Source organism: Microcaecilia unicolor, chromosome 6, assembly GCF_901765095.1.
Source record: "Microcaecilia unicolor chromosome 6, aMicUni1.1, whole genome shotgun sequence".
In the NCBI taxonomy this organism is placed as follows: Eukaryota; Metazoa; Chordata; class Amphibia; order Gymnophiona; family Siphonopidae; genus Microcaecilia; species Microcaecilia unicolor.
In genome coordinates this window covers 54,480,743-54,501,681 of record NC_044036.1, presented here as the reverse complement: position 1 = coordinate 54,501,681, position 20,939 = coordinate 54,480,743, and the positions used below count along the sequence as shown (strand labels likewise).

Below are 20,939 nucleotides of genomic sequence, written 5' to 3'. Positions count from 1 at the left end.
GAGCCGGATGTTAAAGTAGGCCCCTCCCCATGGCTACTTTAACAACTGACTCCCAAAATGTGGGCTTGGGGCCCCTCCTGAATTCTCTTGTACCTTGCTGGCAGTGATGCTGGCGGGGGCCCCACCAGCCAAGTAAATAGACTGCTGCAACTCCCCTGTTCTGACTGAGCATCAGGCTGAGATTTTTCATGCAAGCAAGAAGGTTCCATCATGCTACTCAGAGCCTTGTAGCGCTATAGAAATGCTAAATAGTAGTAGTAGTAGAAACAAGCAGCAGAGAATGGTGGCAGTCCATTTATTGGCTGGTGGGGCTCAGCAAAGGTATGCCCAGCGTGCCCGCACAAGGCAGGGGAGAGAGAGAGGCATGTATCCTCCCCCCCCAATTTCAGGGCCCGCTATGCCCGGAGAGAGCGCCCGTTGTTAAAAATGTACCAGCACACCCCTGCATAACACTATTGTTCCTATTTTCCTTCAGTTCCATCACAGTACTTCCACACCCGTCCTTTCCCCAAAGGGATCACATAGCCCATGCGCAGTCGTATGACAAGGAACCGGAAGCAGCCGTCAGTTTACAAGCGGTGAAGTCCCTTGTTTATGCGCCTGCGCGGAAGAGTGCAATCACTCGTCGAGCCGCCGTATATATTCCCCTTTTGCTTCTGTAGTAGTCGCAGGTGGAAAGGCTAAACTGCACTGGCGAGAAACGGAGTCTTAAAAATGTAGTAAAAAAAAAAAAAACTCGCTCACTTGGCAATATTAATTTTTGGCAGTTTACAAGCTCAGCGCTGGAGTGCAGGTATCGGTGCGGTGCTGCATTTTTGTTTATCAGCCTTTCAGAATAATATAGTGGAGAGCGGCAGAAAAGTTGGTCAGGCCAGGGCCCGGGTGGTTTTCACATTCTGACGATTTTAGCTTATTTTTCTGCTTGTTATATACATGGAGGTCGAAAAAGGGGTTTAGCCTTAAACATTGAGTCTTGTTTGATATCTTAATGCGTGATCACGAGAGAATGTCGCTTTTGCTGGCTCAGTACGGTAGCCAGCTGACTTACCTTGCACATATGTTGCCAGTGAAAAAATTAATTCTCGTGTTGTATGATTCATTTGTAGGCATTTGTTTTAGTCTGCTATTAGATGCTGGCGGTATTTAGAGAGCTTGTAGATCACTCAAAATATTGTAGATACCATTTTCATGTAGAGTTTTAATGCTCTTTCAATAAAATTATTTTAAACAGCATAGAAAATAAGTATTTCTAGCAAATTTGGGGTTATGTTTTCGACAATAAACAGGGTCGTAGAAGTTTTTTTTTTCTTCTTTCTAAATTTGGATGCGATTAGGGATGTTCAGAAGATTTTCAGCTGTACCCTGAAATGAAGATGATTTTTGCTTCAGGAAATATTTGCTACTGCATTTATATTTTGCTAAATTGCGTTTTACAGTTAAAAAACATAGTGGCCCTTTTACTAAACTGCATTAAGGGAAAAGGGGTGGTACTTGCCATACTTTTTGTGGTTAAAATTACATATTATATGCAGATACATTACATTGCCCCAGGTACAAAATAAGTAAGGCACTGTGTGCAGGAGACACCTAAAAGGCTATCTACTAATCGGCCACAAATAATTGATGTGAAGCAGGTGATTGCACTGCTGTATTCATGTGATCTATGTAAAATTATATTTGCCTACTGTGATATGACATAATGAAATTGATATATTCTAAATGTGAAATTTTGTTGGTGGCATAGGAAGTTCTTGTAATAATTTAGGACCTGAATTAAGTTTGCTTATGCCATAGACACACAGTGAGAGAAAGTCTTATTAAATAGACTTTTTAGTCTATTAGTGACAGATTTATTGATCTTGTAGTTAGTTGTCCTGAAGAAAACCAAATTCTTTGGTAGTTGACGTGCTTTTATTGGTCTGACGTAGGAATTGTTGATGATGTCACTGATCTTTCAAGGTAAAATAACAGATCAGATTCACTTGTGATGCACACCCACAACACTCTGTGAATCAAAAAGCTGGCACTAATAAACTAATTAAGTTGAAAAGGGTGGGGGGGGGGAGGAAATAAACCTTATACTACTGTGGCCGACCATAGCTCACTGGCTGTCTTGTCATGTACCTATCCTGATACACTGGGGCGCAGTGAAGGTCTCCAGAGGAAGCTGGAGCGACCCAACGGGTCCGTCAGGACCTCGCTGTTTTGACATTGACCCTGCCAGCACTGAGCGATTGAAGTTAAGTGCCTTTGCTTGTTTTATGACAAATGTACATTGAATTTTTGTGACAAAAGAACATTGAACTTTGAATCAGATTTGAAGGGAGTTTTTTTTTGTTCAACCGATTACTTTTTTTTACTGTGTGCTCTAGAATTTGCTTTTTTTTAAAGATCGATTTCACAGACTGTGGTCGGCCACAGTAGTATAGTTTTTTTCCTCTCCTTTTTTCAGCTTAATTTAATTAGTGTATCAGTGCCGGCTTTTCGATTCACTGATCTTTCAAGACCATACATGTACCTTCTTCAGAAGTCTCATAGGTATAGCCTTTGGTTAGTTCTTGTTGGCTTAAAAAAGAATCGGAACTTGCAAAGACTATGGAAAGGGATGTGTGGGAAAAGTAAACATTCTGTGATTAACAATCTCAAATGCTGGTTAAATTAAGTGAATAAATACTATCTATAACTCATCCTAAACAGAGCATACTGGAATAAAAGAACCCTTGTAGGTACAATATGCAAAACGTGTGAATGATGGCTGAAGCCAAGCTTAAGTTAATTTCCAAGTTTGGTGTTGACCTAGGCATAGGCACTGCAGACTGGGGTTGCTCCCTACTAGTATACTGTAGAAGAGAGGGGGGAAGGGGAAGAAAATTTATAAATAAAACAAAAATTATAACTGGCACTCATGTTTTCTATTTTACTACCTGAAGCGTATTACATTTTTTCTGGTATATGTGCTCGTGTGTTGTTTATTTAAGAATGAACTGGCATTGAAATGTTTTCATACACCTAGCACCAAAGCAGTGCTAGGCATATTTTTCTAAAATGGAGCATTTTATCAAACTGTTGTGACACGAGTTTCACTAAAGTTCAAGTGGCGTGGCGGAGTAGCCTACTGTTTAAAGAAAAGTTTATGAACCAGGGAAGCCAGGGTTCAAGTCCAGCTTCTTTCACTGACCATTATTCTGACCTTGAGCAAGTCACTTCACCTTCTGTTGCCTTGGATACATCCTAAATTCCCTGCCCAAGGGATCTTATAATCTATGTACTCGAATGTAACGCACCTTAAGCTCATATTTTGAAAAAGGCAAATTAGAAGCTGAATTTTTTTTGATGCTGGAAGATGTGAAACGTTCTCACAGAAATTTAAGTCAGCTGGGTGGCATGAAGGAGTAGACGGGTAGGAGTGGGGGGAGTATTGTGCAGTATTATGAAGTTTTTCTGTTAGCTGGTGGCCAATGAAATCTGCTGAGTGTCATGCTCATTCAAAAGATCAGGGGGAAAATTGATGTGTAGATTCTTTGGGAGTCGGTGAACCTTGGTGGATTCTGTGAGATTACTGATGAATATTTTCATATTAAGTAGATATCTCTTTAACAGGTTTTAATCTGTGGGCATCTTACTCTGTTATCAGTAATGAAGTGTATCATAAAGGGTCTGTAGTGTGGCATAACTTGTTTAGCTTCTGATCCTGTGTTGAAATCTGACACAATTTATATTGGAAGGGACAGCAGCTTTGAGTAATAGTCACTGAATATGGCATATATATATATATATATATCTGCTTTAGGAGGATAAAAGGCTTGAGACAGAACAGAAATTTGAATGCTTGCCTAGAAATGTTAAAATTTGAATGCTTGCCTAGAAATGTTAATTGGGATAGAACTAAGAGAATGTGGAGAGGGCCATGTCCTCACTGACTGCTTTTGAATCCACATATGCTATCTCTCTTGTATTGGAACACTATTGTTAGTTGCTGTTTAGTATGCACGTTTTTTTTTTTTAAGACTGTGTGACTTTTGTGTGATTAGCTAGTGTTCTTGTTTTATGCTTATTAGGATCTTCATATATGCCTATTAGCTTCTGTACAATAGATTTTTCTGCCTTCTGCTTGGTAATCTTTTGTAGACTTGCTCGTTGGAATCTGTTGTGCCCTGAGCTTTCCAAGGGGTTATACAAGGTGGAATAGTAGAAGTCAGAAGAATCCCTACACATTGATTAACAGGAGATTGATCCTATTTGTAATGAATTGCTATCATTGTCTCTTGAACCCCTATGATATTTATTTTTATTTAGATTTTGCTCACACCTTTTTCAGTAGTAGCTCAAGGTGAGTTACCCCCCTTCACTTTCCCCCCAGATTCTGGCTGAGTTCTTTCATGATAAGGTTCACAAAATTAAATTTGAATTCTCAACCAGGTCACCGCCACCTCTCCTTCCCTTAGTCCATTCTCTCAGCCCTCCAACCCCTGCCTCCTTTTCTTCCTTTTCTGAAATCACTGAAGAGGAAACTGCATATCTTCTTCTTTCCTCCTCGAAACTAACTACCTGTTCCTCTGATCCTATTCCCACCCATCTACGTAACACTATCTCTCCTACTGTCATCCCTTTTATCTGTCATATCCTCAATCTTTCACTGTCCACTGCGACTGTTCCTGATGCCTTCAAACATGCCATAGTCACACCACTCCTTTAAAAAACCTTCATTGGACCCTACCTGTCCTTCCAACTATCGCCCCATCTCCCTCCTCCCTTTCCTATCCAAGATACTTGAACATGCTGTTCACCCCCGTTGCCTTGACTTTCTTTCATCTCAAGCTATTCTTAATCCACTTCAATCTGGCTTTCGCCCCTTCATTCAACTGAAACAGCGCTTGCTAAAATCTCCAATGATCTGTTCCTGGCCAGATCCAAAGGTTTCTATTCTATCCTCATCCTTCTCGATCTATCTGCTGCTTTTGACACTGTTGATCACAGCCTACTCCTTGATACGCTGTCCTCACTTGGATTTCAGGGCTCTGTTCTTTCTTGGTTTTCTTCTTATATCTCCCAGCGTACCTTTAGTGTATACTCTAGTGGATCCTCCTCTACTTCTTTCCCACTGTCAGTTGGTGTACCTCAGGGATCTGTCCTGGGACCTCTTCTTTTCTCCGTCTATACTTCTTCCCTTTGTACTCTGATCTCATCCCATGGTTTTCAGTATCATCTTTACGCTGATGACACCCAGATCTACCTCTCCACACCAGAAATCTCAGCCGAAATCCAGGCCAAAATATCAGCCTGCCTGACTGACATTGCTTCCTGGATGTCTCAGCGCCATCTGAAACTAAACATGACCAAGACTGAACTTCTCATCTTTCCCCCTAAACCAACCTCTCCTCCTCCCCCATTCTCTATTTCTGTAGCTAACACTCTCATCCTTCCTGTCTCATCAGATCGTAACCTTGGGGTCATCTTCGACTCCTTCCTCTCCTTCTCGGCACATATTCAACAGACTGCTAAAACCTGTCGTTTCTTTCTCTATAATATCAGCAAAATTCGCCCTTTCCTTTCTGAGCATACTACCAGAACCCTCATCCATGCTCATATCACCTCTCGCTTAGACTATTGCAACTTGCTTCTCACAGGTCTCCCACTTAGCCATCTCTCTCCTCTTCAATCTGTTCAAATTTCTGCTGCACGACTAATATTCCGCCAGTGTCGTTATGCTCATATTAGCCCTCTCCTCAAGTCACTTCATGGGCTTCCTATCTGTTTCCGCATATAGTTCAAACTCCTCTTATTGACCTATAAGTGCATTCACTCTGCAGCTCCTCAGTACCTCTCCACTCTCATCTCTCCCTACATTCCTCCTCGGGAACTCCATTCACTGGGTAAATCTCTTTTATCTGCACCCTTCTCCTCCACTGCTAACTTCAGACTCTGTTCCTTTTATCTTGCTGCACCATATGCCTGGAATAGACTTCCTGAGCCGGTACGTCAAGCTCCATCTCTGGCCGTCTTCAAATCTAAGCTAAAAGCTCACCTTGTTGATGCTGCTTTTAACTTCTAACCCTTATTCACTTGTTCAGAACCCTTATTTTATCATCCTCACTTTTAATATTCCCTTATCTCTTGTTTGTCCTGTTTGTCTGTCCTAATTAGATTGTAAGCTCTCTCGAGCAGGGACTGTCTCTTCATTTTCAAGTGTACAGCGCTGCGTACGTCTAGTAGCGCTTTAGAAATGGTAAGTAGTAGTAGGTACACTGGGTATTTCTCTGTCCCAGGAGGGCTCACAATCTAAGTTTGTACCTGAGGCAATGGAGGGTTAAGTGACTTGCCCAAGATCACAAGGAGCAGCAGTGGGATTTGAACCGGCCACGTCTGGATTGCAAGACCGGTGCTCTAACCACTAGGCCACTCCTCCACTATGTTTTATCTTTTTATGTAGTTCCGCAATATATTTAATATTTCTTAGTTTCTACTTCAGACCATTCCCAATGAATGGGTATAAGCCCTCCTATCAGCAGATCGGGAGACTGAGAACTACCCGTAATGTCACTTTATTTAGTCCTGTGCAGACAGAGTCCCTTAGTATTTCACAGTCTCCTCAGCAGATGGTAGGTAGGCCCACTGAGATAAGACTGCATAGGTTATTTTTGGCTAGTTTTCCTTAAAAAAAAAAAAAAAAAAAGAAAAACTACAGGGTAGTCTTACTGCTGCTCCCTTTTGTACTGTCTGGAACAACAGATTAAGCAGCTCTGTCCATAAAAAACAAACACACACAGTAGACTCTTAAAAAAAGAAAAGGAGAAGAATTGATACTAAATTTGGAAGGAGGCGTGTATACCATGTTTGGACAGCTTTTGTGAGCACTGATTAGCCTGTCTGTGATGAGAGAGAGAGGGAAGCTTCTTCTGGTGTCTGGGTTCTTCCCTGGCACTTGGGTTGGAGAGTTGTTGGCAGGGAGGACTATTTAAGCTTCCTGTGTGGTGGATCAAATGGCAACTCTCGCAGAAAAGGCGTGCCGTTGCGCAGCCTACCAAGTACACTGTGTATTGTCTCCGGCCAGCGGCTTATACTGGATGTGTGAGGAAACATCTGCAAGTGAATCAGTGTCCTTCCCCAAGGTTGCAGATCCTTCTGGTTCTGGGCTGTCAGCTGTGGAGAGGCCTGAGGAGGAGTCCAAGGTTGCACAGGGCACTTTTGAGGCATTGTCATTGGTCGGAAAATCCGAGCTGCTGGACTTGCCTTCTACGGAAGGCCAGTCAGTAGATTCCCCCCACCCACCTATTTGGCATGATGCTGTGGACCCCCCACTTTTTTCCCAGGATTTTGTTTCTGTTGCACAAGACTTGTTGTTTGAAGTGGCATCTCCGAGGGTCTGCGTCACAAGAGCTCTTGGGGCTGTCTGAGGCTAAGCGCCCCTTGGCCAGGATGAGCAGGAGGATTTCTCCTCGCCTCTTCATCTGGATTAGGCTCAGAATCCTCCTGAGAAGGGTGTCTGAGCTGCCACTGGGGGAGGACCCCTCCGTGGTCAGGATTTTTTGCAGGCAGGAACTACACTGGTTGACTTCTTAGGTCCTGCAGCGCTTGGGGTTGTAAGAGGAGCAGCCTGTGTTTCCCAGGAAAGGGGATGCTAAAGGGTACCCACAAGCCTTCTAGAGTTTTCCCATTTAACAAGGATCTCAAGGGAAGGGGAAAGACGCAGTGGTAGCATCCAGATGCTCCTTTGGGGTTCACTTGCCTGTACCAGCTCCCGGCGGAGGAGCAGGAGCATTTTTGTGTGCCCAAGTTGGATGTATTAGTCACAGCAGAGACGGTGGAGAGCGGTGCACCCTCAAGGATCCCCAGGATTGACATATGGAGGTTCTCCTTAAGAGGTCCTTTGAGATGTCCGCCTTAGCCTTGCAGGCTGCAGTATGGGGCAGGTGTGTGACTCGGGCCTGTTTTAGGTGGTCAGAACATCTCGCAGATGTTCCTGGTGAGACTTCTGAAATCTTGTCAGGAGTGACGATCTTATCAGGAGATGGGGATGGCCTTTTTGCCAGATACCCTGTATGATTTGTTCAGGGCCTTGACCTTGCTGGTCACGAAACATTGTTTTCTCTGCATTCATCAGTGGTTGGCTAATGTGGCATCTAAGGTGTGGCTCAATCAGTTGCCCTTTTGGGGGATGGCACTCTTTTTTTTTTTTTTTTTTTTTTTTTTTTTTTTAGAGAGGAGCTGGAGAAATTGGTGAAGGACTTGGAGGAGTCCAAGGTTCCTCAGTTGCCAGACAGGAGGCCATGGTCCAGTTTCCAGGGATGCTTCAGGGACATTCATCCTTGAGTTGCTTTGTTGGTTTGCTATGGGGCAGAGTTTGGTCCAGATGTCAGTTCTGTTTAGTCATTTCGAGGTGGCTGATGCAGTGCCATGAGGGAGCTCAAGGAGCCTCCGATGCTGCCCAAACTGCACAATGAAGGTTTGGGGAGTACTGTTTCCGGACCTCTCGATTGGTGGGCATTTAGAGCACGTGTGCCGGAGATGGGCCCAGATCACATCAGACCATTGAATCCTGGACATTCTGCAGTTGGCTACCTGCTGGAGTTTCATCATCTGCTTCCCCTTTTTTTGTGGTCTCTCCAGGCAGGATGGCACAGAAGGCAGCCTGCGTTTGGCAGACCTTGGACAGGTTGCTGCTGTTGAATTTCCATTGTTTTGGTGCAGCCAAGAGAGATTTTGGCAGGAATTCCATTTATTTTGCGGTGTCCAGAAACAAGGACTCTTTTCTTCCAATCTTGGACCTCAAGGGCACCAACAGGACTCTGTGTGTCTCCCTTTCGTATGGAAACTTTAATGTCGGTCATAGTAGCCATGTGCTGGGGGAGAATTTCTTACTGACCTGGACCTGTCCGAAGCTTATCAGCACATTCCTATCCATCTAGACCATTGCAGGTTTCTGCACTTTGTGATTCTAGGGGAACGCTCTCAGTTCAAGGCCCTCTCCTCCTTTGGTTTGGTTACGCCACTGAGAATCTTCTCCAAGTTGATAGTTGTGGTGGTGGCACACTTCTAGAAGGAGGGCATTTTGATTCATCCTTACCTGGATGACTGATTTGCTCCCTCAAAGAGAGCAGGTGGATCATTTGGTTGAGTGGTACGTCTGTTGCACCATCTTGGCTGGGTGGTAAACGCGGCCAAGAACAGGCTTATGCCCGCTTAGACCCTAGAGTATTTGGAGGTCCGGTTCGATACTTGAATGTGCAAGGTATTTCTTCTGGAGCACAGAATGTTGAAACTCTAGACACAGGTTTGGCGTCTGGTCCGTCTCATCCATCTGACAGCTTGGGATATTTTGCAGGTCCTGGGCTGCATGGCAGCGGTGATTGAAGTAGTGCCATGGGTGAGATAACATATGCACCCCCTTCAGCAGTTCTTGCTGTTCTGATGGTTGCCGCTGGTGGATGAGCTCCAGTGTCGCATTCCCTTACAACAGTCAGTTCAGGACAGTCTGCTCTGGTGGCTGGTCAGTTCTAGTTTGTCAAATGCCATGCCCCTGGATGCTCCAGAATGGACATTGGTGACAACGGATGCCTGTCTGGTTGCAGGGCATGTTACCAGGATCAGGTGGCACCAGGGCGCTAGTGAGCAGTGGTGGTGCAGTGGTCCATCTATTGCCTGGAGACCAGGACCACTCATTTGGCAGTCCTGGCCTTTCAGTCTCTCCTGGTAAACAAGTTGGTCAGGGTTCTGTCAGACAATGCCACTGTTGTGGTGTATGACGCATGTAGTGGGGGTATCCAGTGTAGAGGCAGATTACCTCAGCAGGAACCTTCTAGATTTGGGGGAGTGGTCCCTATTGGAAGCAGTTTTCCAGTCCATTGTCCAGCGTTCGGCCATGGATTTGATGGCAATGGTCAGGAACACCAAGGCATTCTGGTTTTTAAGCTGCAAGAAGGCGCCAATTGTCAGAAGGCATCGATAGCCTGTCATCCAGAAGATCGAGGCTCACTATTCCTGGGTAGTGCTGGTGGCCCCAGTTTGGCCACGATGCTGGTAGTACAGGAATCACATCAGTTGCTGGCAATCATTTTCACCTTGGTTAGTTTTAGGAAGTGTTCTACCTCCCTTGTGTGTATGCGGGGGTGGCATATTTTTGAGGCTTGCTGTGGGGACAAGGGGATGTTGCCACTTCATTCTTCTATCACAGACATCTTGTGGTTTCTGCAGGATGGGATGCAAAAGGGCTTAACACTTTCATCTCTGAAGGTGCAAGCAGCAGCTCTGGTGGCCTTTTGTGGTCCGATTCAGAGGCATTCCATTTTGCTCCATCCAGGTGTGGCACACTTTCTGCAAGGGGTCAAGTGCTTGAGGCCACCATTTCACCTGGTTGTCTCTCTGTGGGGTTTGAACTTAGTGTTGTCCACCTTGGTGTGGGCACCCTTTGAGCCCTTGAGCTCAGCTACCTTGAAAGAACTTTCCCTCAAGGTGGCCTTTTTGGTAGCCATGTTGGTACGTTGCATTTCTGAGTTGCAGGCCCTATCCTGTCTGGAGCCTTTTCTATTCTTCCTTGAGGAACACATGGAGGGGCATAATCGAAAGGGACGTCCAAGTTTTGATGAGGATGTCCTCGCAAAACGTCCCGATGGAGGGGCGGAGAAACCTGTATTGTTGAAACAAGACGGACGTCCATTTTTCATTTCGATAATACGGTCAGGGATGTCCAAATCTTGAAATTTTGGTCATTCCTACACTTGGTAGTTTCTGATTTTCGGCAATAATGGAAACCAAGGACGTCCATCTCGGAAACGACCAAATGCAAGCCCTTTGGTCATGGGAGGAGCCAGCATTTGTAGTGCACTGGTCCCCCTGACATGCCAGGATACAAATCGGGCACCCTAGGGGGCACTTTAGTGAACTTCAGAAATTGCTCCCAGGGACATAGCTCCCTTACCTTGTGTGCTGAGCCCCCCAACCCCCCCCCCCCCAAACCCACTACCCACAACTGTACACCATTACCATAGCCCTTACTGGTGAAGGGGGGCACCTAGATGTGGGTACAGTGGGCTTGTGGTGGGTTTTGGAGGGCTCGCTGTTTCCTCCACAAACTTAACAGGTGTGGGGGGGATGGGCCTGGGTCCGCCTGCCTGAAGTTCATTGCACCCACTAAAACTGCTCCAGGGACTTGCATACTGCTGTCATGGACTTGAGTATGACATCTGAGGCTGGCAAGAAATATTTTGAAAGATATTTATTTTTTGAGGGTGGGAGGGGGTTAGTGACCACTGGGGGAGTAACGGGAGATCATCCCCGATTCCCTCCGGTGGTCATTTTGGGCACCTTTTTGTGCCTTGGTCGTGAGAGAAACATGACCAGGTAAAGTCGTCCAAGTGCTCATCAGGGACGTCCTTTTTTTTTTTTTTTTTCCCCATTATGGGTTGAGGATGTCCTAGTGTTAGGCACGCCCAAGTCCCGCCTTTGCTACGCCTCTGATATGCCCCCTTGAACTTTGGCCGTCCCGTGGACAATATGCTGAAATCTTCTGCCCAGTGTGTGGCGGCGGCCAAAAAAGCAAATAGAATGCTAAGAATTATTAGGAAAGAGAAAATAAGACAAAGGATATTATAGTGCCTCTGTATTGCTCCATGTTGTGACCACATCTTGAGTATTGTGTTCAGTTCTGGTTGCTGTATCTTAAAAAAGGTATAGCAGAATTAGAAAAGGTTCAAAGAAGGGTGACCAAAATGATTAAGGGGATGGAACTCTTCTCATATGAGGAAAGGCTTAAGAGGTTAGGACTCTTCAGCTTGGAAAAGAGAGGGCTGAGGGGGAATATGATGGAAATTACAAAATACTTAGGGCCCTGTTTGCTAAGGTGCGTTAGTGTTTTTAGCACGCCTACACTTAGTGCGCGTGCTAACCATGTAGGCGCATAACGATATTGTAGGTACGTACAAGGTTAATGTGTGTTAAAAACGTTACCGCACCTATAATGCTGCTTAGTAAACAAGGCCCTTAGTGGTGTAGAACGGGTAAACGTAAATCAATTTGTTACTTTTCAAAAAAGTACAAAGACTAGGGGATGCTTAAGAAAGTTACTTGGTACTAATTTTAAAACGAACAGGAGGGGGTTAGTAACTTAGATCTAGGACTATCAGAGTCAAGGTCTTAGATCTTAAGATTTAAATATTTGGGAATTTGGGGATAGTTTGGGGGAATGGGGACATATTTCTACTCAAAAACTTTGTCTTGTAACTGGAATTGTGATTGTTGAATCTTTATGTATTACTGGTTTGTAGTGGATTGTTGAAAAGCTTTAATAGAACATTTAATAATAATGTACAGGAGGAAATTTGTTTTCACTCAATGAATAGTTAAGCTCTGGAACTCGTTGCCAGAGGATGTGGTATCAGCGGTTAGCATATCTGGGTTTAAAAAAGGTTTGGACAAGTTTCTGAAGGAAAAGTCTATAGTCTGTTGTTGAGATAGACTTGGGGGAAAAGCCACTTCTTGTCCCTGGGATCAGTAGCATGAATCTTGTTACTATTTGGGATTCCTGTACTTCTCAGGCACTATCCAGGTAGTGATAAAATGTTTAGATAGTTTTATAATTGATCCTGGTTCAGGTACCTGTTTCCATCTGTTTTTTTTTTTTTTTTTTTTTTTATAGTTCATTGTTCAATATTTTTATGAAAATAACAATTGTTTATTGGCTCTGATGTCTTGAACTGACTTAGAATCCTGGTGGTTTGGGTCTGTGGGTGCTTTCTGGTAATAATTTGAGAGTGGGAGTCTCGCCCAGAGGCGGTTGGGACCCAGTCAGTCGGAGGAGGGTTCTAATGTAGAGCACAAGTGGCAGGTGCAGGCAGAACTGGGTTGTGCTGGGGATAGACCGCTTGGATTGGCCGCTGTCGTGGACAAGATGCTGGCCTCGATGGACCCTGGTCTTTTCCCAGTATGGCATTACTTATGTACTTATATGTACTAGACCTTCCAAGTGGCCGTGGGGCTAACCCCAGGTGGGTGCTAGGCGTTCCATGACACCATCATCTTGGTTTTGTCAGTAGAAATACTAAGGGACTCAGGTCTCCACAAGACTAAAGTGACATCACTGGTAGTTCTCAGTCTCCCGATCTGCTGATAGAAGGTCATATACCCACTCGTTGGGAATGGTCTGGAGAGACCACTGGAAAGAAAATTAGCAGGTAAGAACTAATTTCTACTTTATATTAAAACATGTTGGGTGAGCTGATTGTAGGTCTTCAGTAGTATACACCCCAGATTCTATATAGTGTGATTGAAATTGCGCATATAATCGTTGTATTCTGGATTTGCACATGCAATTTAATTACTACTTAAGCCAGTCAGCACCAATAATTACCACTTTTCAAGCAATTATTGAAACTAATTGACAATTTGAATTTACGCACATAACTTACTAGGTGTATTTTGTAAAGTGGTAAGCATAAATTCTAATGCATGCTGCCAAAAGGGGGGAGTGGAATGTCCGAAAATCTACATGCACGTTATAGAATACACCTGCTCTGCGCCTAAAGCACTGGTATTTATATCAAGTTTTGCTTGGCATATATGGACGCGCCTACAGTTACATGCAGGTATGGCCACTAGGCATATTCTAGAAATTCTCCTAGGCAGAACTATTTTCATTGAGGATTTTTACAGGCGCTGTATATAGAATCTAGTTCTTAATGACTGATGTTTCGAATTTGAAAACCAAGACAAATAGATTCCATCTACTCCAAAATTGCATCGAGTTATCTGACTGAAGAATAAGTATGACCTTAATTGTATTTGGCTTTACTTGCTCCCAGATGTATTAACAATGTCCACGTTCCCAGCCAGATTCACAGAAATGTTGACAATGCAGTAAGAACAATGGCAGTATCTCGGCAATACAAGATCATTTGTATTAACTTCACCCTATTCTGCTTAGGTTGATATTATTTAAAAGATGCATATCTGACACTTTTTTTTTTTTCTTGTACTTATCAGTGATGAAATATAATTGTGTTAATTGTATTTAACAGTGGTCTTATTGTTAGGTAGATATTATAGGAGCTTGAAGAGGAAGCAACAGCAATTAAAATGTCAGCATTGAACAGCGATTGTCCGCATTTGGAATCAGTGGGTGAAATCACTAAAGAAGAACTGATACAAAAGTCACATGTGAGTAGCAGTTCTTCTTTTTGTTTAAATTTTTTTTAACACCACACCTTCCTGTATGAGCTGGAGGGCTAATTTTCATGTCTACTAAAGGTAATATGCAATGTTGGTTAGTCTGATTTGCTTGAAACAAATTAAACTAAGGTAAGCAAGGAAAATCCATCTCTTCTTGACCTCATCTCTTTGCCTGACTATTGTGCTGTTCATTTTGTCCACCTGTCTCCAGCAGGTAGGCCCAGATTTGCCTCCGCTGCTGCTATGCTCATCACCTGAAATTGTCACCAGAGGCTCCAGTGACATCGCATTAGTAGAGCCCCGCCTCCAGATTCTGCTGTTGCATGCTCTTGTATTGCTTGGTCTTTCTCAGTAGATGTAGGTTTGTTTGTATGTGTGTGCAAACAAGTCTGTTTATAGACAGATGGACTGACCCTTAGTAACAGGCACTGTCATAGGTTGTGAAACTTGCTACAAATGACTTAATCTTTGTTTTCTAAATCTGACTAACTGACAAAGGTATTGTTTTAGGTTAATTGTAAATACTAAAATTGCAAAAAAAAAAAAAAAGAATCCATTGTCCGTCATACCCACTCCCATTGGTTGGAAGACAGATAATGCCAGCAATTATCTTTGACATTACTAAAATGGGGGGGTGGGGGGGGGGATGGAGGGGAGAGGAGTGGAAGAACAATGGTGTAGCTATACGAGATGCTTCAGAAATAACAGCCTTAGTGATTTGACTGTTAGAGACCAGCGCTGAGATTCTTCAGCTTTGAGTAGACTGCACTGGCTCCTTTAACTTGGATTGCATATAAGATAATAGAAGTATTGTTTTTGGAATTATGTAGACTGTTGTAGCTACAGATCAGATACATCTCTAGCTTTAATTTCTGTTGTAAATTTTTTTTTCTAGGAATACAAGAAATATTGTGTCAATTTTTGATGTCTGGTTTTATTGAACATGCTTGAAAAACACCTAAAACAAATCTTGGAAATACAGATGTCTAAATGTAACGCTTTTTATTCTTTCCAACTCTGAAAACTATGGAACAGGATCAGATTTGGCAAGGAAAAAAATAGCAGAAAACCATTTTTGAGTTTGAAAATGAAGCACATCATTTCAGAAGTTTGAAGGCTCACCCCTAAAAAAACAAAACAAAAAAAAACGACCCAGGGCATTTCTGTGGGACAAGGCATTCCTGCACCTATAGCACAGGAAATATTGATGTATTGAAAAATAGCTGTTAAGGAATTGATATTTCCATACTGCTCCTCTTATCCTCTCCAGCACAGACTCGTAGATAAGCTTTGAGACAAATTTCCACATCTAAGCAAATGTCTTTATTCAATAAGTATTGTAGGTCCACCACCAAATGGGACACTCCTTGTCAATGTAATATAAAAGTGCATTTTTCTGCTGGGTTCTAATAGCTGAACAGTGTTCCATTATCCATTTCTTAACTGGTCTTACTGTTTGTCCAATGTCTTCATACTTACAAATTGCTTATAACTTAAAATTGCTCTTGCATTGTGATTTTATATTTTTATGTTGGACTTGTCTTAAAAGTGCTTTTATTAGAACTGTGTTTTGAAACTTCTGTGCCGGTGACTTAATCCAGTCAATTTGGTTATCTAGAATCTGGTGACTCATAGACTGTGTGCCTCTGGAGGAGGGGTAATCATGTAGAGCTGTGAGGTAAAAGAAAAAAAACGGAACAAGGCTTACCTTGAGAACTGTCTGAGCTAAACTGGGCATTTTCAGACTTAGGGCAAGATGCACTAAACTAAACGAGCCTTTAACAAGCCTTTAATGAACAAGTTTTTAACCCTGGCATGTACTAAAGCCCAATTTCCGACGACGGTAGCAGCAAACGAAAATGGAATGCAGATGAGCAAATTGTGTAGAAACCCTATTGAAATGAGATGCACTAAAGTTTTCCGCTTTCCGACAGAGGGGGGCCCGGTGGAGGGGGGGAGCAGCGGTGACTACCTCAGGGAGGACGGCGGGGGTGGGGCACAGGGGCGGAGGATGGCGGGAGCTGTTTTTTCTAAAAAAGCAGAAAAAGAGGAAGGGAGGGGGAGCTGGGGCTGCCTAAAAAAAGTCACGATTTAGTACGGTGGGGGGGGGGGGGGGAGAGATTGCGATGGACTACCAATAGGAATATTATGTAGAGATAATAGAGAACTCAAATTGTCTCACGATCCCTTACACGATGCTAAGGGAGGGAGGGAGGGCAGGCGGAGATATAGAACAAGCTGTAAGCAGAGCTTCATATAAGCAGGTATCTGTGAGCTGCTCATTTCCCCCTATTGACCATATTGCTTACTGTCACGAAGGTACTGCTGGGTAGGCACGGAGTGGAATGGAGGGGAGGATAGGGTAAGGGGAATTAACTGTTAAAAGTTTGAGGATCATAGTTATCATTCGGCAATTGCTGGGTTTGTGTAGGTATGCCTACTGTTTTATAACATGCACTGTTGGAGATGTTTGTCTTGATTACCTGTACATTAATCGGCTGAGAAAACAATCGGATCCTGCGGGGACTTTACAAGTTCAGGCTCCTGGAGGAATGTGGCAATAGAGCCGATTCGATATGAGTGGGGGGTATAATGAGGGGAGGAATAGTTGGGGGATAGGGATAAAGGGCATATATATATGAAAAGTATTGATGATGACTGCACATGACTGTAATTGGTTACATCTGATGTGACTATTTTACTGATTGTCAATGTGTCTGTCTTATTAGAATGTCATCAATAAAAAATTGTTGAAACTAAAAAAAAAAAAAGTCACGATTTTACTGCAGTGGGGAGCAACGGCGATCTCGGGCGGGGGGGGGAGGGGCAAGGCCGTCCATAAGGGACGTGTGTGTGTTTTTTTTTTTTTTTTTAATGTTTTTGGCATGCGCAGAGCAGCCAGCATAACGCTTGGCTATTCTGCGCATGCTTTACGGGCCGATTATCGACGGTTTTAACGAAGGGTTAGAGAATGCAAGTGAGCTGCAACGAGCAGCTCATTTGCATTCCCTATCCTTCGTGCATAGCCATTCCATACCGATTCGTTATGGAATTCGGTACGGAACGGCTCTAACGAGGACTTGTGTGCATCTTGCCCTTAGTTTGATTGTAAACTGATGTTACCTGTGTCCTCCTTCTTATTATTTACCTGATAAACCTCCTTCTATTCTATCCTATTAAAAAAAAATAGACCTGTCTTTTCACTTGCAGAGGATCTGATAGAAGATATTGGTATGAAAGGGCAGGTGCTACTGTTGGGAGATTTCAACTTGCCTGATGTAGATTGGAATGTCCCATCGACAGAATTAGACATAAGTAGGGGGATCGTGGATGCCTGTCAAATGTCTTGCTCTGTCAAATGATGACAGAACCCACAAGGGAGGGGTCGACGCTGGATCTAATGCTTACAAATGATGGAAGTGTTTCCAATATCTGTGTGGGTGCCCACCCATTTAATAGTGATCATCTCACGATATGGTTTGATATATGGGCAAAGGCGGAGTGCGGTCGCACAAAGCTCAAAGTACTGGATTTCAGTTGGTAAAATGGAGGAATACCTGAAGAAGAAGCTGTTGGTATGGGAAGGCGTAGGTGAAGTGGAAAATCAGTGATTCAAGCTAAATACTGCTATAAATATCACAACTGATCTTTATACATGGAAAGTAAACAAAAACAAGTGAAACAAGGAGTCTATATGGTTCTCCAAACAAGTAGCTGAAAAAATAAGAGCAAAAGAGGCTTTCTACAAGAAATATTGAAGAACATAACGAGAGGATCACGGAAAAGATTATCAGATTAAACTCAAGCGAAGAGGGAAATAAGCTAGCGAAAGCACAAGTTGAAGAAAAAATGGCTAAAGATAGGTGATGACCTTTTTCAGATATGTTGGAGAAAGGCAAAAAGATCGTAAAGGAATTGCAAGACTGAAAGATAATGAGAGAGGATATGTGGAAAATGATGAGGATAAAGCAAATGTGCTAAACAATTACTTCTCTTTGGTGTTCATGGAAGAAAATCCTGGAGAAGGACACAGTTGGCAGCCAAGGGAATATCTGGGAATGGAGTGGATATTCACCATTTATGGAAGAAAGCGTTTATAAACAACTTGAGATTCTGAAGGATACAAAGCTATGGGACCAGATAGGATACATCCAAGGATACTGAAGAAGCTAAGAGGAGTCCTGGCGGGACCTCTTAAGACTTATTTAATAGATCTAGAGACAGGAGAGGTTCCACAGCATTGGAGACGAGCAGATGTGGTCCTTTTTCAATAAAAGTGGAGACGGGGAAGAAGTGGGAAACTATAGACCGGTAAGTCTCACGTCGGTGGTAGGAAAAATAATGGAGCTGCTGCTGAAAGGCAGGATAGTTAACTTTCTAGAAGCCAACGGGTTACAGGATCTGAGGCAACATGGCTTTACCAAAAGAAAATCCTGCCAAACGAATCTTATTGACTTCTTTGACTGGGTGACCAAAGAACTGGATGAAGGATGTGCGCTAGATGTAATCTACTTGGATCTTCAAAGCCTTTGATACAGTCCCTCATAGAAGCAGTGCTTTTTTTTTTGTAGAAAAAAAGGTGCCGGTACTCATTATGGGCGGGGTCACCACATATGGCTCCACCCCTATGATAGCCACACCCACATTAACCACACCCCCTATACCAGCCATGGCGCATTTAAACAGACATCATTGAAAATATTATAGTACTATAGGAGAAAAAAATAACATGATTTTTTTTCATTATAAATAATCTCTGTAAGCTCTTACAGCTCCAGTATACCCAGTGCAAAATAAGACAGCCAATGTAAATTCTCAAATTGGACATATTACAAACACTAAAATGAAAATAAAATGATTTTTTTCTACCTTTTTTGTCTGGTGACTGTTTTTCTTTCCATATTGGTCCCAGTCTGTGATTCTGCTTTCCTTTGTTTTCGCTTAACTCTTCTGTGCCTGTCATTTTTGTCTCCTTTTTCTTTGCTTTCTTCAATATTTTTCAGGCTCTCTCTCTGTCCAGATTTAATTCATTCTTACTATCCATTCTTTAATTTCCTTCATCTAGCAGTGGCTTTTCATCTTTTCCTCACCCTTGTTCTCCCCATGCCCCTTCCTCTTATTCTCCAGTCTTTCTTTATTCCCCTTTTCCATCCAGCAGCTCTGCTTTCTCTCCCCATCCTTCCAGTGTCTCCCCTATTTCTTTCTGCATTCTTCCATCCAGCATCTTCCCTCTCTCTCTCCCCATCCTTCCATCTGTGTTTTTCCCTCTCTCCCTGCCAAGTTTCCCGCGAACGGCGCGAAGTCGCGATGCACGCGGCACCAGCCCCTATTTCCGGCCGCTGCTGCTTCTCCTGTTGAGCAGCAGCGGCCGCTATACAAAGAAAGAAGATTTAAAAAAAAAAAATGAAACCTGGCTGAAACGCGGCACCCCGGCACTGTAGACAGCCATTAGGCATTGGCTGTTGCCCCGCAGCCGCTCCTCCTCTTGCCTCTACGTCACTGCCCCTGGAGGAAGACCCCGGAGGAGCGCAGTGACGTAGAGGCAAGAGGAGGAGCGGCTGCGGGGCAACAGCCAATGCCTAATGGCTGTCTACAGTGCCGGGGTGCCGCGTTTCAGCCAGGTTTGAACTTTAAAAAAAAAATCTTTTTCTTTGTGTAGCGGCCGCTGCTGCTCAACAGGAGAAGCAGCAGCGGCCGGAAATGGGGGCTGGCACTGCGTGCGGGACATGGACTCACAGGGCGGGGGGAGCAAAAAAAAAGGTGCCGGTACGCCGTACCGTTGCGTACCGGCACAAAAAAAGCACTGCATAGAAGACTCATGAACAAGCTGAGAGGACTGAACTTGCGACCAAAAGTGGTAAACTGGATAGGAAACTGATTGACAGGTGGCAGAGGGTGGTGGTAAACGGAATCCGTTTGGAAGAAAGGAAGGTGATTAGTGGAGTTCCTCGAGATCGGTGCTGGGGCCGATTCTGTTTAATATATTTATGAGAGATATTGCTGAAGGGTTGGTAGGAAACGTTTTCCTTTTTTGTGGACGACACAAAGCCAATAGATTAGAAACAATGATAAGGGATCTCCAAACGTTAGAAGAAACGTTAAAATGTAAAATTACTACTGAGGAATCACAATATATTGGGTTTAAAATGTAAATGTTATTTACCTTGTATAAATCCTTAAAAGCAAATGTCCAGATATCGTATTTTATAATCATTTTTAAAGTAATGATTTTTTTGGTGCTTAGTATTTTTAGTGACGCCATGCCCTACACTGGAGGTGTAAACCTTCAGAAACTGAACACTCAGTTCCACATCACTGCACCACCCTTCCTACCTGCCACTTTCTTTTAGTCTTAATCAGGTTGTCATAAAGCAGGTTTTCTACCTGACTCCTTCGGTCCCAATGGGTGGCAGTAAGGGCTCCCCCCGAAATGACCACATGGCAAGTGTCTCACTTTCTGCATGGCCACTTCTTTAAAAAAAAAAGAAAGACCTACCTTTTACCTGCTGCGGTAAAAGGGGGCCCTCAGTATGCGTCAAACATTCGCTGATGCTAGCACAGGCTCCCTTTCGTTGCAGCTTGGTAAAAGGGGCCCTATGGTAGATACAGTGAAAAAGAGGAAGATTGAAGACTGGATAGTAAGAATGAATGAAATCTGAATGGACAGTTGCAGAAAATGGAAGAAAGCTGAAAGAAAAAGATTAGAATCGATTTTTGTTTTGTTTTTTTTAACTCTCAAAAAGTACAAAGACCAGGGGACACTCATTGAAATTATATGG

General features: G+C 43.4%; 1 protein-coding gene across 8 annotated transcripts in view; it reads left to right on the top strand.

Annotated features, from left to right (window-relative positions):
* Window positions 1-560: 560 nt before the first annotated feature.
* USP33 (ubiquitin specific peptidase 33) overlaps window positions 561-20,939 on the top strand; it is a 165,951-nt gene continuing 145,572 nt past the window's right edge. For 3 of the 8 annotated variants that reach the window (XM_030208098.1, XM_030208097.1, XM_030208090.1), the window contains exons 1-2: window positions 637-793; window positions 14,025-14,148. In XM_030208098.1, coding sequence (XP_030063958.1) covers window positions 14,068-14,148 — 81 coding nt within the window. In that variant the 5' untranslated portion in view covers window positions 637-793; window positions 14,025-14,067. Of the gene's footprint in view, window positions 579-636; window positions 800-1,615; window positions 1,635-12,941; window positions 13,167-14,024; window positions 14,149-20,939 lie in introns of those variants that run through there. The other 5 variants (XM_030208095.1, XM_030208091.1, XM_030208093.1 and 2 more) reach the window with 5 other exon arrangements.